Here is a 14,871-nt window from a genome sequence, read left to right as displayed (position 1 = left end):
GATTGCCAAATGCTTACCATCCCTTACTTCCATATGGTAACACCTTTCATACTGACTTTATCTGCAAGGAGCAGGCTATTGGTATTTGTCCTTCAATTTCTGAGCTGAGAAGCAGATTTAACCTGTTTCTCTGCCCACTACTTTGTATTCTTGCACTTACATCTAAATTTCAAAAGCTGCGTTTCCATAAGTCTGCAAGATCTTCTACTGTCTCCCTGCAGAGATAACAGAAGAGCTCCCTCCTGCCCTCTCTGAATTGATGAAGTCTTATCTCCCATCTTTCTCTCCATATACTATAAATCAGAACAGTTTTAAGATTCTGGCAGAGTTTTTCCACCCCACCATCAGAGAAAGCAGGACAAGACAAAAAAAGTCAGGTTTAGTTGGAAAAAATTCAGCTAGGCAAACCTTAAATCAGATCCCTCTTAATGAGCATTCTGGCAAGAAACAATGGGCTTTGGTAACCCAGCAGGCACCAAAGGCATTCACTAATCTTGTCTAGATTAGGAAGACAAACTGAAGCTATGTAATTAGCTACTGCTGACATGTTTTAACCACTGGCCACATGCCAGACTATGTCAGAGCTAATGCCTGACTGTGCTGATTATGTCAGCGACCTAATGCCACTGGGAAGCGTAGAGGCAGCCTACAGAAAGAGACACACTTCCTTAAAAGACTGTGTCTTCTTTCCACATAGGTGACCTCCACTATACGGGGAAAGAAAAACAAACAAGAAACAATAACAAGCACTTTCATATGCACCAAATCACACAAAAGATCTTGCTATGTAACATTTCAGAATGGCTATAGTTTTGCAATCTTAAAAGCATCCAAAAACATGCAGGCCTCAGACACGTATGTTCCCGTATATGACCCTATTCCTCCCCAAAACCAGAACATAAAAAAAATTACCATTCAGTTGCTGCCTGCAGGTACACTAGTGACCTCTCTAGTTTACTAACTGTATTTTGTTTGGCAAGAAGTTATTGGCTTATGAAGAAAATATGCCCTGTGGTCATTGCAGAACTCAACCGAGCTACTTCAGCCATACCCCCAGAGAACTCTTAATTACCCACAAGAATATAGTTGCAAATTCAGCTGTATCATTCAGTGATTTATTACTGAACATTACGTGCAGCCAATGTGTACCCATTTCTTCCTCACTGCATTCCCCTCATTGACTCCAGCTGGCAAGACAGCTGAGAGGTGGAACAATTCTGTGTTTTGCAGTCCTCCTGCCTTCCATCCTCCCATCAGTGCCCTGGAGAGCCTGCAGATGTCAGTTTGGACACATTGCCATATTAAGCTGCGTGGCACGCACAGACACAGAGGGTCCTATGTGGTCCAGCGGGCATTGTGTTTGCCACCTTGTTCCCACACAAACAGCTGAGCTTGACCTGGAAGCAGCTCCTAAGGTAGTTTTCACAGAGCAAAGTCTACAGTCTCAATTATGTTTTAACTTGCAAAGCAAAACATGGGAATTCTTCATTCAGTGATGACCCTTCTATATTCAACTCTTAATGCAAAGTTTTACAATTTTTTTTCTTGTTATAACAAGTCAAGATCATATAGAGAAGCTGCTCTTCAAACTGGCTCAAACGTCTGCAGACTGCATTTCCATGTTATGTTTCCAGTGATGCAAACAATAGACCACACATTTTTAACCGGTCCTGGATTTTTAGAATGTTCCCAGTATGCCTGTAGATAACCAAATGACTTCATGTTCAAGTTCTTAAGCAGAACTATTCTGAATTTAGAAGTGAAGCTGCATATTTAAAGTGCCCCCAGTTCACCATCGTACCTTGCTCAGTTTGATCTGAGATAGATGGAAGAGAGCCTCCAAAAGTTACACACTTTTCATTAGCTGCATTAAATGTTAAATATTCAGGGTTCATCTTCTGGAAACACTGCAAAACAAACATAATGAAACTGATTTTCATCCTACCATTCTGCTTAAAAAATAACTCAACATGAAAAGGTTCTTAAACCAACACTAAAAACCCACTTCTCATTTCCTGCAACAACATATAATTATTTTTTGCAGGAAGCAAGGAACTTGATACTAGCTGCAAGCATTTATTAGATTCAGCAGAATAGCTAAATATAAAATGATCCCACTGACTAACTCCTCATTTACTGAGGATTAGAATTCAATAATTTTTATTGGCTACATCAGAATCATGTACTGTTTTAGGAAAGAGAATACAAGAACTCTACAGTCGTTTAGTGTTGGGCCAGGAATCTGTATTGTAAGGCCTTGTATTGAAATTACATTTTGGGGAAAACTACATGGGAACTCAAAAGCATTATTATGCAATGACATGAAGTAAATCTGCAAACCTTAGCACAACATAATGTGCAGATCTGATGGACATATGCAGAATAATGGTGGACCAAACAACATGAATGAGTCTCACTAAGACTTTAGATGACTGCCTAAAACATACTACTGAAAATAGACTATATTATGGCTTCTGATCTGTTGGGTAATTCTTAAAAGCTGCTTCAAATTCTTAAGTGAGTTAAGTCCTTAAGGCAAGTGAGGAAACTGTCCACCAGCTTGCCGCCTGCCTACGATTACTCAGCAAGAGAATCAAGATGCTTCTGCCACAGAAACCTCATCCTCTCCCTTTCTAATCCTTCTCTTCATTCAAGTAGAGCTCAAGATTAGACAACACAACACAAAAAATGTTCTTGGACCTAAATATGTGGTGATGGGAAAGCAAAAAAAGCCGAAAATGAATGCTTGGAAATTAAGAAACTAGCAATCCTGAATAAGAGAGAAGTGAGGGAGACTATTTTAATCATTACACATAGTTTTCATAGTTTTCAAAAGCCTACTTCATTCCTCAACACAGGGGTTACCTCCTCATTTCTTTCACAAGAGCATTCCAGCTAACTGGAAATGAAAAATAGGTAAGGATGATGGATCTGTATTATTGTTGTACCTTATTCCGGAACTGATGCCAGCCTTTACGGCAACCTCCTCTGACTGGGCGGTAACTGGGATCATGTTTCTCTAGTAAGGAGGCATTATTTTTTTCACAGATGAAGGGTAGTTTCACGTTACAGTTCACTGGGTAGTCTGCAGAAATAGAAGTTTTAAAAAGCAGTTATGGTAATGCCACATCACATTCCAATTCCCATCCATACTTTATGACATGACAAAGACCAATCTGAAGGGAAGTCCTTTTCACTGCAACCACAGTGAACTACTATGCAATCTAAAGCATTAAAAATAACAGTAGAGAAAAAGGCAAAGGTAAATGATTTATATTGGACAGTAATATAAAATTCCTAAAAAAACAGAGTCTGACCTTTATTTCCAGTAGTAACACTTCACATAGGCAGATAAAACTTGAAAACAGAAAAATAATGAAAAAAGATTTTGTATATGAGGACTAATCTCATATTCTGGCATAGAGGGTGTGATCTAAATGTCATTAAAGCCAAAAGGAATCCTTTAGCATCTACATAGAGAGCATCACGCCTGCACTGCCTTACATGACTCCTACAGTAACTGGACTGACTTCCTAGTCAAGAGCAATTTTTGGTTAATAGAGATGAAAACAGTTCAGCAGCATATAACTGAATGTTGGGGAAAATCCGATTTAAAGTCAAAATGGAGGAGACAGGAGGAGCATCTTGTTCTCAGGAGGTTATAGATTTTCCCCAATATAAAACAGTGTTGAAAAAAGGAAATAAGCTTCAAGTACCACCAGCTGGCTTTTCCATTAATTTGTATAGCTCTTACAGTATGACTCCACTACTTAATGAAATTTGCACCTCCAGATGTATATATGGTTGCAAGTATGCAGTCAAACCTGCTTTAACTAACACAACTCTCAGACTTAAATTCCAGAGCTCAGGATACATAGCATAAACCTAGAAAGGTAGCACCAAATTGAGATTTTACCTAATTAATGTACGTTGCAAAAAGAATGACAATCAGTCATCAAAATTTGTCATCTGAATTCAGGTTTGCCTCTGATCATCAAGAAATATTACTCGTGGCTTCTACCATGAGGAGGTAATAAATGATTCAAAATTCAATCAGATTATCATGAAGAAGCCATTCACTCCTAATTCAATATAATTTGCATCCAATATAAGAATTTGGGCAGAATGGTAATTACTTCTTTTAAAAAAAAAAAAATAAATACAGTAATGACATATGGGGTAAAAAAATTAAAACAGCCTTACCTCTATACCAGTTCTTTCGAGAAACATACCAGCATTCTCTCAGGAATCTATCATGGAAGCGGGGAAATAACTGTAAACTGGATATAAATATTTCAGTTAATCTCCAATCCAATGTGACCTTCAAGGGGAAACTCTGATAGCAACAGAGTCAGTGCACACAGAAATTTGGGCTGGTAACAGTTTCTAGATGCCCTACAAAAACTAGACTAGGAATAAATACATGGTAGGTTCAGTAGGTATGTACCATGCTCAAACTTTGTTGAGATGTGCAGAGTGAGGTTATTTATCACCATGCTGCAATCAGAGCACATTGTCAGGACAAGTGAGGGAAACGGGCAATAACTCTGGTTTTCTTTTCACAGTAGTATATATCTGTAATATTTTGGAAAGTGAAGGACTTTCCTTCTAAGATGCCAGTGAGTCTTCTCTGCAGCCATGAAGAGCATGAAGCAAGGTTTGCTGTGAGTCATCTCAACTCTATGGGACTATACTAAAAGCCCTCCAAGACTCTGGCATTACCTAACTGGAAGAGTGATGTTTTAAACCAATCTCCTATTCCCTGTTCTCAGGTATTCCTCACATGTTTTCAAAGTCAACAGACAGGGATTTTTTGGTATTGTCAGTTCTGCAAGTATTAACAGAACATAGAAGTGGGTTTAAAAATCCCAATAAAAGCATTTTAAAGATCAAGGGAATACATTAGCTACTCGGACTACAGATTTCAAGGATCCCCATGACAAGACTAAGGTCCCTAACCCCAAAAGCCCAAAATGCAGAGGCTCTGACAGATGCAAAAGAAATAGATTATTAATTCAGTTATTATTAAATTACTCTGAATCAACTATTCTAGTTAACTGCATTCCTGAAAAGCACACCAAGTTTGCAATAAAGCATCTTGTAATTGTTCTACATACGGTGAATGATAGCTGTAGCCATAATCAATAAACTTCAGCCACCACTTCTGTTCGCTGTTTGATAACTGTGGAAAAAAAACCCAAAACCAAGCATTTTATAACCCACAGAGAAAGAGCTCCAGACTCTACCAAAGATAAAGCAATGACAAAATTAGTCACAGAGGTACTGAAAAGCTTTTGTAAGATTTCTTAGAAGTGTGTACGTTCATGCTATGCATACCACAACCCCCTTTCAGCAAAGCCTATCAGACCATCATGCGTTTATAATTAAATCCTCTCATCAGGTGAAAAATTATGTCTTGTCCCATGCATAAAATTAAGAACTGGCACAACTATTAATGAAATATTTGCAGACAATGAGATGCTTATACAGTGGTCTTGTTATGACACTTTTTCTCCATTTGGAGGAGTTTGGTTTTTTTCATGTTTTTAAGTCTACTTTTCAATTTAAAAATTTTTTTACAAGACTGCCATTAAAATAATTCTCTTTTAAATCACCTTTTCCTTTTCAGTATAATTGAGAACTACAAAGGTCAACAGGAAAAAGAAAGAAATTAGGGATTAACGTTTTGTTATATCGGAAAACCTGGCAAGAAAATTTCCCTACAGTGTAAGGTAACTGTTAAAAGAGAGATTACACCACCTTACCTTTTCTATTTGAGACAGTATTGTCCTGAGTTTAGGGTAAGACTCCACAGAGGCTAAATCACTATCATTTTTTTGACAGTAGAAAATAGCTTCCTGGTAGCTCAAATTTTTATCTGGTACAAACCACAGCTCTGCTCCATCAACAACAAGTGGGGCTCCATGAATTCCAATTTCATCTACGCAGAAGAAATACCACATGTGTTAAGAAATCAATTGTGAAAAACTAACCCTTTTCTGAATGTAGTAAGAAATCTCAGTTTGACAGAGTCAACACTGCATTCTAAACTATCTCAGAATCAAATTCTGTCCATCATAACCTTTCCTGGTATCAAACAGATATTGCAGTAGCAATGTAACAACACTAATAAAAGATATTGACTATAAACAACCATAGTGGAAGAATACACAAGAAGTCCATTTACCTGGTATATACCACTCAGGTGTCTTTGGAGTGCTACCTGTCCAGAAGAAAAAAGGAATAGTCACTTAGAGTTCACCTTCTACCAAGACTGTAGCCACCAATAACGGAAGGGATGGTTAGTACTCATATTTCTCAGTATTCATGATGGAAAAAACAAAAGGAGAAGGAAATCACACACAGGTTTAATAGTTTAAAATGAGCTGATGTAAAATTAATGGAGTATTGCATACCTCTGTCTTAAACATCTCTGGGTTTTTTTAATCTCTCAAGCAGAATACAAGCATCTAAGTAGTGTATCTACCAGTATCTCAGCACAACAAGAAAGCTTCATCCCCTGAAACATCTGTTATTGGGCAATACTGACAACTCAGTTGTAATAAACTCTTTATATGAACAAATGGTTGTAACTGCAGTTTACCTTTTGTTATCTGGCAGACCCATTCAAGTTTAGCTTCACAATCAAAAGGCCTGAAGTAAAATTCCAGGTCTCTGCCTTCATGGAAATAATATCTCCAAAATGACCTCCGTGAAAACTGGGAGGTCTGTATAAAAGTAGAAACAGAAAACAGAGTTAGCACAGCATAGGCCTCTGAAATGTAAAATTAAACTGTATTTAAAAAGTACTTTGCCAAAGTCAGTGTATTTTATGGTGTTGTTAGTCCCACAGTATATTTTGCAAAAAATAAACAGATACAACTGTAACTTCAACTATAACTCCCCACGTGAAGCAATTAGGTAAAGGCTTAAAGTCAGTTACATAAAAATCTCTTCTAGTAATATTATTTCTTACGGTTTCTGTGGCACACAGGATCTCATAGACGCTTGTTATTAAATTATCTGTTGCCACTTGTTCCCCTGAAATGATTCTCATTTCTGCTGAAACTGGTACAGAAATAATCTTTCTTATTTAAGATTATTTCTTACAATCAAGCTTAAAGAACTGACTTCACTCTTGCTGATCTCTCCAGTAAGGAGAATTTCTTGTCATCTAGTGAAATAACATGTCTATAACTAGCAAGCAGGAGAGGGAAGTTACTACATTCACAGCATCCCCTTCAAACTGCTCTCCTTAGCCTAAAATTTTTAGGAGCTCAGTGCTGAACCAGCTTCTTGAGTCTGGGGTAATGAACACAGTAGAAGAGACTGAGGGAAATAGTTGAGAACAGAAGCAAAGGGATGCAATTATCCTTTCCTTTTTTAAGTCCTAAAAGCAGAGGTGGTTCTAATTACATTAAAAGGGATGGTATTGGAATGATCTTGTAAAAAGTCAGGTGATGCTTCAGAAAAGTTAAAGGTCATTTTAAAACTCATGCCATCAAGACTAAATTAAGTAACAAAAAACATAATCAGGAATTAAGCAGAGGTCTGGCATTTGAAATTAAAAACCAACATGGTACTTACAGTCAATTTCAACAGTAAACAAGGAAATACGCAAAATAAACACAAACACATGTTCTATCCTGGCTACTGCATCCCCCCACTTCAGGTTTCATACTTTTTCTTAACTTGCAGTTCAGAAAAACTAATTTAGATTTTAAAAGTTACATGTAGGGCTCTGCTTTTTTGTTTTAGATGTCATGATACATCTCTAAGAGTTTAATATACTAGAGATACATAGTATGGCATTATGCAATAGCAAACAGCATTGTTACTAAAATATTTTGTAGTTAAAAAGGTTCAAAAGAAGTCTTATGAAAAGTTGTCATTAGCACAGTGCTTGGTTCATAAAAAACAATTTGAATAAGGATAATTAGTAATAGGTGTAGATTGATAAGGGGAACACTAGCAGCTTTTTCACTGTTAAGAAAACATCTCAACCTAAATTCAATATACACCTGGAGAAAGTATTTTTTCCAAGTACTTCCAAGTAAAAATATGCATGTTGTTATTAAAAACCTTGAAACTAACCTTTAATGCAGCACAGTCTCTTGTATCATATTCATCTTCCAGATACTCGAGTGGCATGACAACACTAGTTACCTACACGGTGACGGATAGGATGAAAGAATCAGCACTGTATGGTTTGCTATGGTAAACCCAAGAGAAAACCATTCAAACCTGGGGTCCCATTATGTTTATTACTATTAAAATATGTGTTGAATGGGAGTCACTCAATCAATTTTGAGTCTCCATATCTGTTACTGTGTGGGGGGAAGAACTCACAATTTCAGGTAAACAAAACAATTACATTGAGGAAGATATTTTTGGAGAAGTCTGACATATCAAGGAGAGGAACTGATAAACCCTCCCCTCTGTTGTGCCAAGAAGACACCTTGTTCTCTCCACCAGCTCTTACATGTTTACTACTATATTTCTATTAACTACTGCTATATTAAGTATTTTAATATAATGGAGACAGAAATCAGGTTAACCTTATAAAGATATGTTTTTAATTGGAAATCCGCCTGGATGATAGCTCTTAAGTGTACAATCTTCTTCTGAATTATTAATCTACTGAAGGATTTGCCATATTCTAATTAAAACATTTACCAATTTACTTTCAATTCAATCCAAGTTGAAACAAATCAGGACATCATGGTTCCAGGTTAAAAGTTAACTTACGGGTTTATCATCACTCCACTGCCAGGTTCCCAAAGAATCTGGACTCCTCTTATTCATTCCAATCCATACCCATCTGTCATTGCTGTAAATAAACAAGATAAAAATCTTACACCAAGCATATGGTTCAGCACATTTAATAAAAAGATTGACCTATGTCATGGCATTACTTATGATCAATCAGCTGTTGGTCATAGAAAAAAGGTTTACTACTGCAAGTTGTAGCAGTTCAAAGAGAAAACAGGTATAAGGGCTAGGACCTCTTCTGTACAGAAGTAAACTAACTAAATCAGATAATTCCTTTGTTGGTTGAATCACCACTTCATCAGTTGTCACTTGATGTAAAGGTCTCTTTTCTACACTTTTCTTCCACAATCACACACAGAGTGTTTATATGCCTTGGTTCTCTTTCTCTTGTCCATCTTAGGCCATCTCTCTCTCCACCACCAGCTCAAATATACTCTTCCTCAAATCACACAAAAGCTTTTACTCACAAAGCACAACTAGTATCATATTTCCCTTAGCTCTGTCAGTGATATAAACACACCAAACATGGGCACCTATTTCAATTACGCACATTCATAAATGTGGCATAGACTTAAATAAGCACCTAATACCATCAATTTCAATGGTTGCATAAATGAGTGGCAATAGAAATTACAGTCCAGTCGGAATTGTCTTTTTTTCTAAATTTCACTTCTTCACTTTTCATAAGCAAGGGATACTTAAATCCAAAATTTCAACTGTGCTCCAACATACTAAGTTGCCTGAAAAAATGGGTTTACAATGTATATACTCAAATCTGCAGTAAAAACCTTTACCATACTCTTTGCTATTGCTTATGAATCTAAAGATGCTATAACAAAGTTAAATGTGCTAGTCAAACTGCAAGGTTAGCCTTGTACTGCAACTTCTCAAAGTATCGATTTTGTGCTAGTTACTGAAGTTTATGATAATTCACTCTAATCCACTCCCCTGCCCAAGAAAGGCAACAGACACTTCTCTAAATGACAGTATCACATGGAAGCAGCAGAGGGGAGAAAGACCATTTCATTCTATGAAATCACACACTACATGAAACCCTACTGCAAAAGAGCTGTGGAACAGGCACTCTCACCAAAGTGGTCTGACAGCAATAGTAAAGTACTGATGCCACAATACAGGGCTCCTGTAAAACTGTATCATTCCATAAATTCATGTTGTATCAAATACAGAGAAGGAACACAGGACATTTGAGGAAATTAGAGTTTAGGTTATTAATAAGAATTAAGGATTTTCTTGTCTAGTCTTTACAAAGAAAGACAGGAAAAGGATATAATTATTCTTTATAATATTTTAGGAGACTAAAGCCCCAAGAAGAGGAGCTATTTGAGCAAAAAGGACATCAAGTCTGAATGAACCATATATCAGAAATAAATTTAGGCTCAAAAATGGAAAGAGATGTCTGACCAGCAGAGGTCAGAGTTTGGAAAAGGCTCCCAAAAAAGTAGTGCTGACAAACTTAACAAAGAGATTTAAAGTCAGACCTTGGAAAGTTTATGAAACTGACTTTATTACAAGGAGGGACAGACTCAGACCCAGGCTTACCCGCACAAGCAATGTTATGAAATCATAAGGCAATGTTAAGGAAGTCTTTGATAAGGCTGTGCCACTAGCTTTCTACACATATCACCATAAAGATGCTGAATAGCCTGAAAATACTGATGGTGCAGCACCAGGAAAAAGCTTAGCCCAGAGTATGTGGGCTAAGTACATGTAATCCTAGAAGGGCAATAGTATTTTACTTGTTTATTAAAGAGTTCCCTTTAGCATCAGCCATTTGAGAAACTAGTTTCAAAAGGATTTGCAGTAATTTGCAGTAATTACCTGAGAATCTAGAGCAATTTTTCAAAGTCTGTCAACTTGTATTTGGCTTTTAGGTAATAAATAGATTTAAATTAAAAAAAAAAAAAGTGTGCCAGGTCAAGAACTAGCTATTCTCCCACTTTATAATTACTGGCCTGCAAACAGAACCATGTTTTCAGCTGACTAGGCTGTTACACATTAATGTACATATTTTGCTTCTTTTGGAACTGTTCAGACATGACCATGACTAATTCAGCAACTGCTACACTATACTTGACAGTACTTTTATGCCTTCTGATAGTCCTCTGAAATTATACTATCATCTCATCACAGGAAAGAATTCCAGCAACTATTTAAGAAAAATACGAATTAAGACTCTCTATTGTAACTAAGCTTGCAGCACGGAATTTGTTTGTGCTTCAGGCATCTGTCTTCTCATTGCAAAGCATTTAAAATCCATCCCACGGATTTGTATCAAAATGGATTTATCACTGCCAGAGTATTCTTTGAGCTACACTCCTGGAACTGTCTCTAAAACCTAGATTATCCTGAGTTTTAACCTAAAAAATAGGGGCAATTTGTGCTTTACAATGGACTCCACGCTGATTAACAATGAAAGACCCTAAATCTCCAGCAATCCCTGCAGAATACTGGTGTCTTTTCTCTCACACAAAACTAAAACTTCATAAAAGTCTATGTTCTACAGGAACATACTGGATAAATACAGCGTAGACTGATGTAAAGGGACTATAAACCTGTAATTTTTCTAGTTGTATTCTAACTGCTGAAATAGAAAAATTATTTTTTCTGTCCTTTATGTCAGCTCCAACACAAGATTAGGAGCCTAAGTGAAGTTATTGGGGCTTGTAAGTCAATCTAGTTCTTGACATGAGGTAATGTGTACATCTGGGCCAACTCATTAATGGTGCAATTTAAGGCACCATTTAATCTTAGGCAGCACTGGCTTAAATCTATGTATGAATCCCATCGAAACCTCTGTTCTTCCCCCTGTAACAGGCTACTGCACTAGTTAAATCACATCCTGCTAATTACTTAATCTTGAGTGGAAGAAAAAAGAAGCTGAATTAATGCAATTACTACAGCCTGCATCTCAGTTTTATTGCTGTTTTAGCCAGCATGTTAAGATCAGTTTCTTCTTTCAAATTCAAGTATTCATGAGGCTTTCTTGACTCAGAACAATTACAGAAGCAGAACTGTTCATATAGAAGGCAACTGATTTCTTTCTAGTAAGGTGTCCTCACTGAAATGTTATTTCTAACCGACCCAAGGTATTACCCTCCCTGTGTCCAGGGCTGCTGCCAGCTATAAGCTGCAGAATGCTCAAAAACACAGTCCTAAAAGAATGGAAGTAACTGAACCAGATCTGTTCTGTCTGTATCATGTCCCTTCAACTGAAAAGAGGTTCTCTCCTATTTCTTCCAGACAGGGGAAGGTTGGCAGGCAAAGTTTATTTTCCTTTCCAATGGCAATAGCCTGACTTGGCTGGAGCAATTCTAGCTCTTGTTTGCCTCTAAGGTGGAATCCGAGTAAAGAACAGAATGGACTAGGCAAGCTGCCCTTTTCCTGGTGAACCAAACTGACTCTTGCTAACATTTAAAAACAAACAATTCTCAATGAGTCACCAGAGAACTGTGCAAGGGGAAAAAACCCGAAACCAAAAGAGCAGAGGTGTGGCTCCTTCCCCAAGCTGAAATGAATGCACTGAATGAATACTCAAGGTCAGAGTTTGCACTGACTAAATACAGGGAATATGAACAAACTGCATGCCAGCGCACTCCAGCAGCTAATCACATCTAACATTACCTTAGGAAGGTTTCTCTCAGTTAGCTAAGTTATTTGTTCTTGGCGAAATAATTCACTTGGTTTCCTACCTCCTTTCTCAAATGAGCTTAAATTTCAGACAAACTACCCTTGACACTTGACCTCCAAAATATTTTATGTAATCACCACATCTCAGTAATTTAAAAGCATAACTATCTTCAACAATTATATTATCTAAACAAACAAACATTATTTAAAATACTTCAGGCAATATCAAATATGTAGTATTCCAGTTCAGAATGTTCTGAAGTGCTGAAAAAGGGGTTAGCTCAGATGAAAATACTGTGTTTTCAATTATATTTGACATGTGCAGTCACTGCAATGCTGACTGCAAAGTAAATTTATATTGGGCTCAATATATTGCCCCTTATCTTAAGTTCTGGTAGAATAAAATTGAAGTACTGGGACTTTCCTTCTTTCAGACTAAGTTCAAGTTTTCTGAAATATGGGAAGTGCAGGACCATTGTGTATCAGCTGACTTCCAGGAAAGACAGAAGTCTCCATCTTTAAACTCCTAACAAAAAATGGTCATTAGCTATAATTAATACCTCAGATGGGCTGCAAGCTGAAAAGCAGTTCCAAGTACTTGTAGGACAATAAAATGTTACTTCTCTATTCACATTTCATAGTAGATTAGGTACACTAAAACAAAATCTGTAATTGCAAAAGTGTCTAATAAGATCTATAGCTATAAATAATTTCTGCACTGATTTTTATTTCAGGGACTTCAGTCAATTTAGCAAAGGAATCACAAGTGGCTTTTACACAAGCAAAACTATCTATATATAGAGCATACGAGTTTGGTTTTTTCTCTTCTTAACATAAACACTGAGTAATTTTCATGACTTGTGCACTTCTAAAAAAAGTTCACTGTCTTTTCAAGAAGGCCTCTCTTCAGTCATCAGGTTTTAAAATTTAATCACAGTGTTGTGTGCTGGCAGCTTCTGATATAATCCTGATTTAGTTTGTTGATGAAAAAATTTAGATCACATAACTGGCAGCATTTGAGTTTAAGCTGGCAAAAGTTCTGAAAAACCAGGCTGTCAATCAAAAAAAACATATTACACAAGGATCTGACATCACACCAATGCCTAATAAAGCTTTGCAGTGACAGTTCATTTGATTAAAAATAGAGGTTTAAACTCATAAATTATGTAGCATTTAATTTGTTGATACCAGAAAACTCAGCACACCCATCTAATGCCCATATAGTGTTATTGCAGTTATGCCAAATGGGATCTGTGCCAACCAGATTGCTGGACACTACCTTATGCATATTTTCAAAAGATAGCACCCAGTTTAGTCAGGAAGCATGAATAAAATATTTCATGAATAAAAATGAGATGTATCTGCAAAACTGGAATAATAATTTGTCTCTTAAGAATGTATCAGTAAAGAATAGGTACAACTACCATCTAGCTGTGCCAAAATTCAACACAAAGAAGGAAATACTTATTATAACAACAGACTTAATTTGCTTTGAATATCTTCCATTACATAAATTTCTCTTTTCTTGTGCTGCCTCTAGCAATGTGAAATATTTACCCAAGCTGTATTCCCTTGACATTTTCCAGCAAGGCAGTTCAAATGCCACATCTAGCTCTTTTTACTGTGGGAAACACAGTTGCTGCACACTGTCTCATACTTGCCATTCGGGGTCAGCAGCAGCATTTGCGATCTACTGCAGAAAGAAATGGAAATCAAAATTTTAGAGCACAGCTAGTTTGTTACCTGATAATTTTTCTCAGGATAGAATGAAGTGCCTTGACTTCTTCTGAGTGACTAAAACTAGGCAGATGGCCTCCAAGTGCTTCACAGAACCTTTCTGCCTCTTCCCAGGTCCTGGTTCGCAGTATTCTTTCACTGTGGAAGAACTTCACAACAGCCAAACATCAGAGCAGAAAATTACACAAGTGACAGCATTTTTAAAACATTCCTGATACTACTCAAATGTGATCACCTGAGATTTAATAACCGGTATTTCCACAGGGAGAGAACGTCACTTTTTAATAATTTTTTTTCCAGTTTGTTTGACAACAGCCAGACTCTGAAGTTTAGCTGACAAAATTTATTTCAAACTCAATATATTCCATATGACAGACTTTCTCTGTTTTTCTTTACCAGAAAGATTTTAGAAAACACCACCCAAGTCATTCCAAAACTGTAAGTCAAAGTGTAAGTTTTAAGGGATGCTGTTCTTTCAAATTTATCGTGAACTGCAAAGCCTAATGTTCACTGAAACTGTGCTCCCTTGGGTGCTGCAGGTGAAGGAAGTTCTCTGGCATACCCTTTGCTACCCGTATGCATCAGAGTTGCAACTTTGGCTCATACACCTCAGCTAACATTTCCACTTGATCCCCTTGGTTTCAGTCCAAGCCAACTCCCATCAGCTGGATCTCTCTGCACAGACATCCTGCATTTGGTCAACAACAGTTCTGG

At 37.0% G+C, this 14,871-nt stretch overlaps 1 protein-coding gene across 2 annotated transcripts in view; it reads right to left on the bottom strand.

Annotated features, from left to right (window-relative positions):
* The window catches only part of LY75 (lymphocyte antigen 75), a 43,837-nt gene that overhangs the window by 15,887 nt on the left and 13,079 nt on the right, over positions 1-14,871 (bottom strand). For both annotated transcript variants that reach the window (XM_027678776.1, XM_027678777.1), the window contains exons 13-22: positions 14,164-14,306; positions 8,749-8,830; positions 8,095-8,166; positions 6,605-6,728; positions 6,188-6,223; positions 5,766-5,941; positions 5,118-5,182; positions 4,204-4,280; positions 2,949-3,085; positions 1,802-1,907 (exon numbers count right to left, since the gene is read on the bottom strand). In XM_027678776.1, coding sequence (XP_027534577.1) covers positions 1,802-1,907; positions 2,949-3,085; positions 4,204-4,280; positions 5,118-5,182; positions 5,766-5,941; positions 6,188-6,223; positions 6,605-6,728; positions 8,095-8,166; positions 8,749-8,830; positions 14,164-14,306 — 1,018 coding nt within the window. The remainder of the gene's footprint in view (positions 1-1,801; positions 1,908-2,948; positions 3,086-4,203; positions 4,281-5,117; positions 5,183-5,765; positions 5,942-6,187; positions 6,224-6,604; positions 6,729-8,094; positions 8,167-8,748; positions 8,831-14,163; positions 14,307-14,871) is intronic.

Source organism: Neopelma chrysocephalum, unplaced genomic scaffold (genome assembly GCF_003984885.1).
Source record: "Neopelma chrysocephalum unplaced genomic scaffold, ASM398488v2 Primary Assembly neopelma1_44, whole genome shotgun sequence".
NCBI lineage: Eukaryota > Metazoa > Chordata > Aves > Passeriformes > Pipridae > Neopelma > Neopelma chrysocephalum.
The sequence above is the reverse complement of the archived record's forward strand: the minus strand, read 5'-3'. Positions and strand labels throughout refer to the sequence as shown.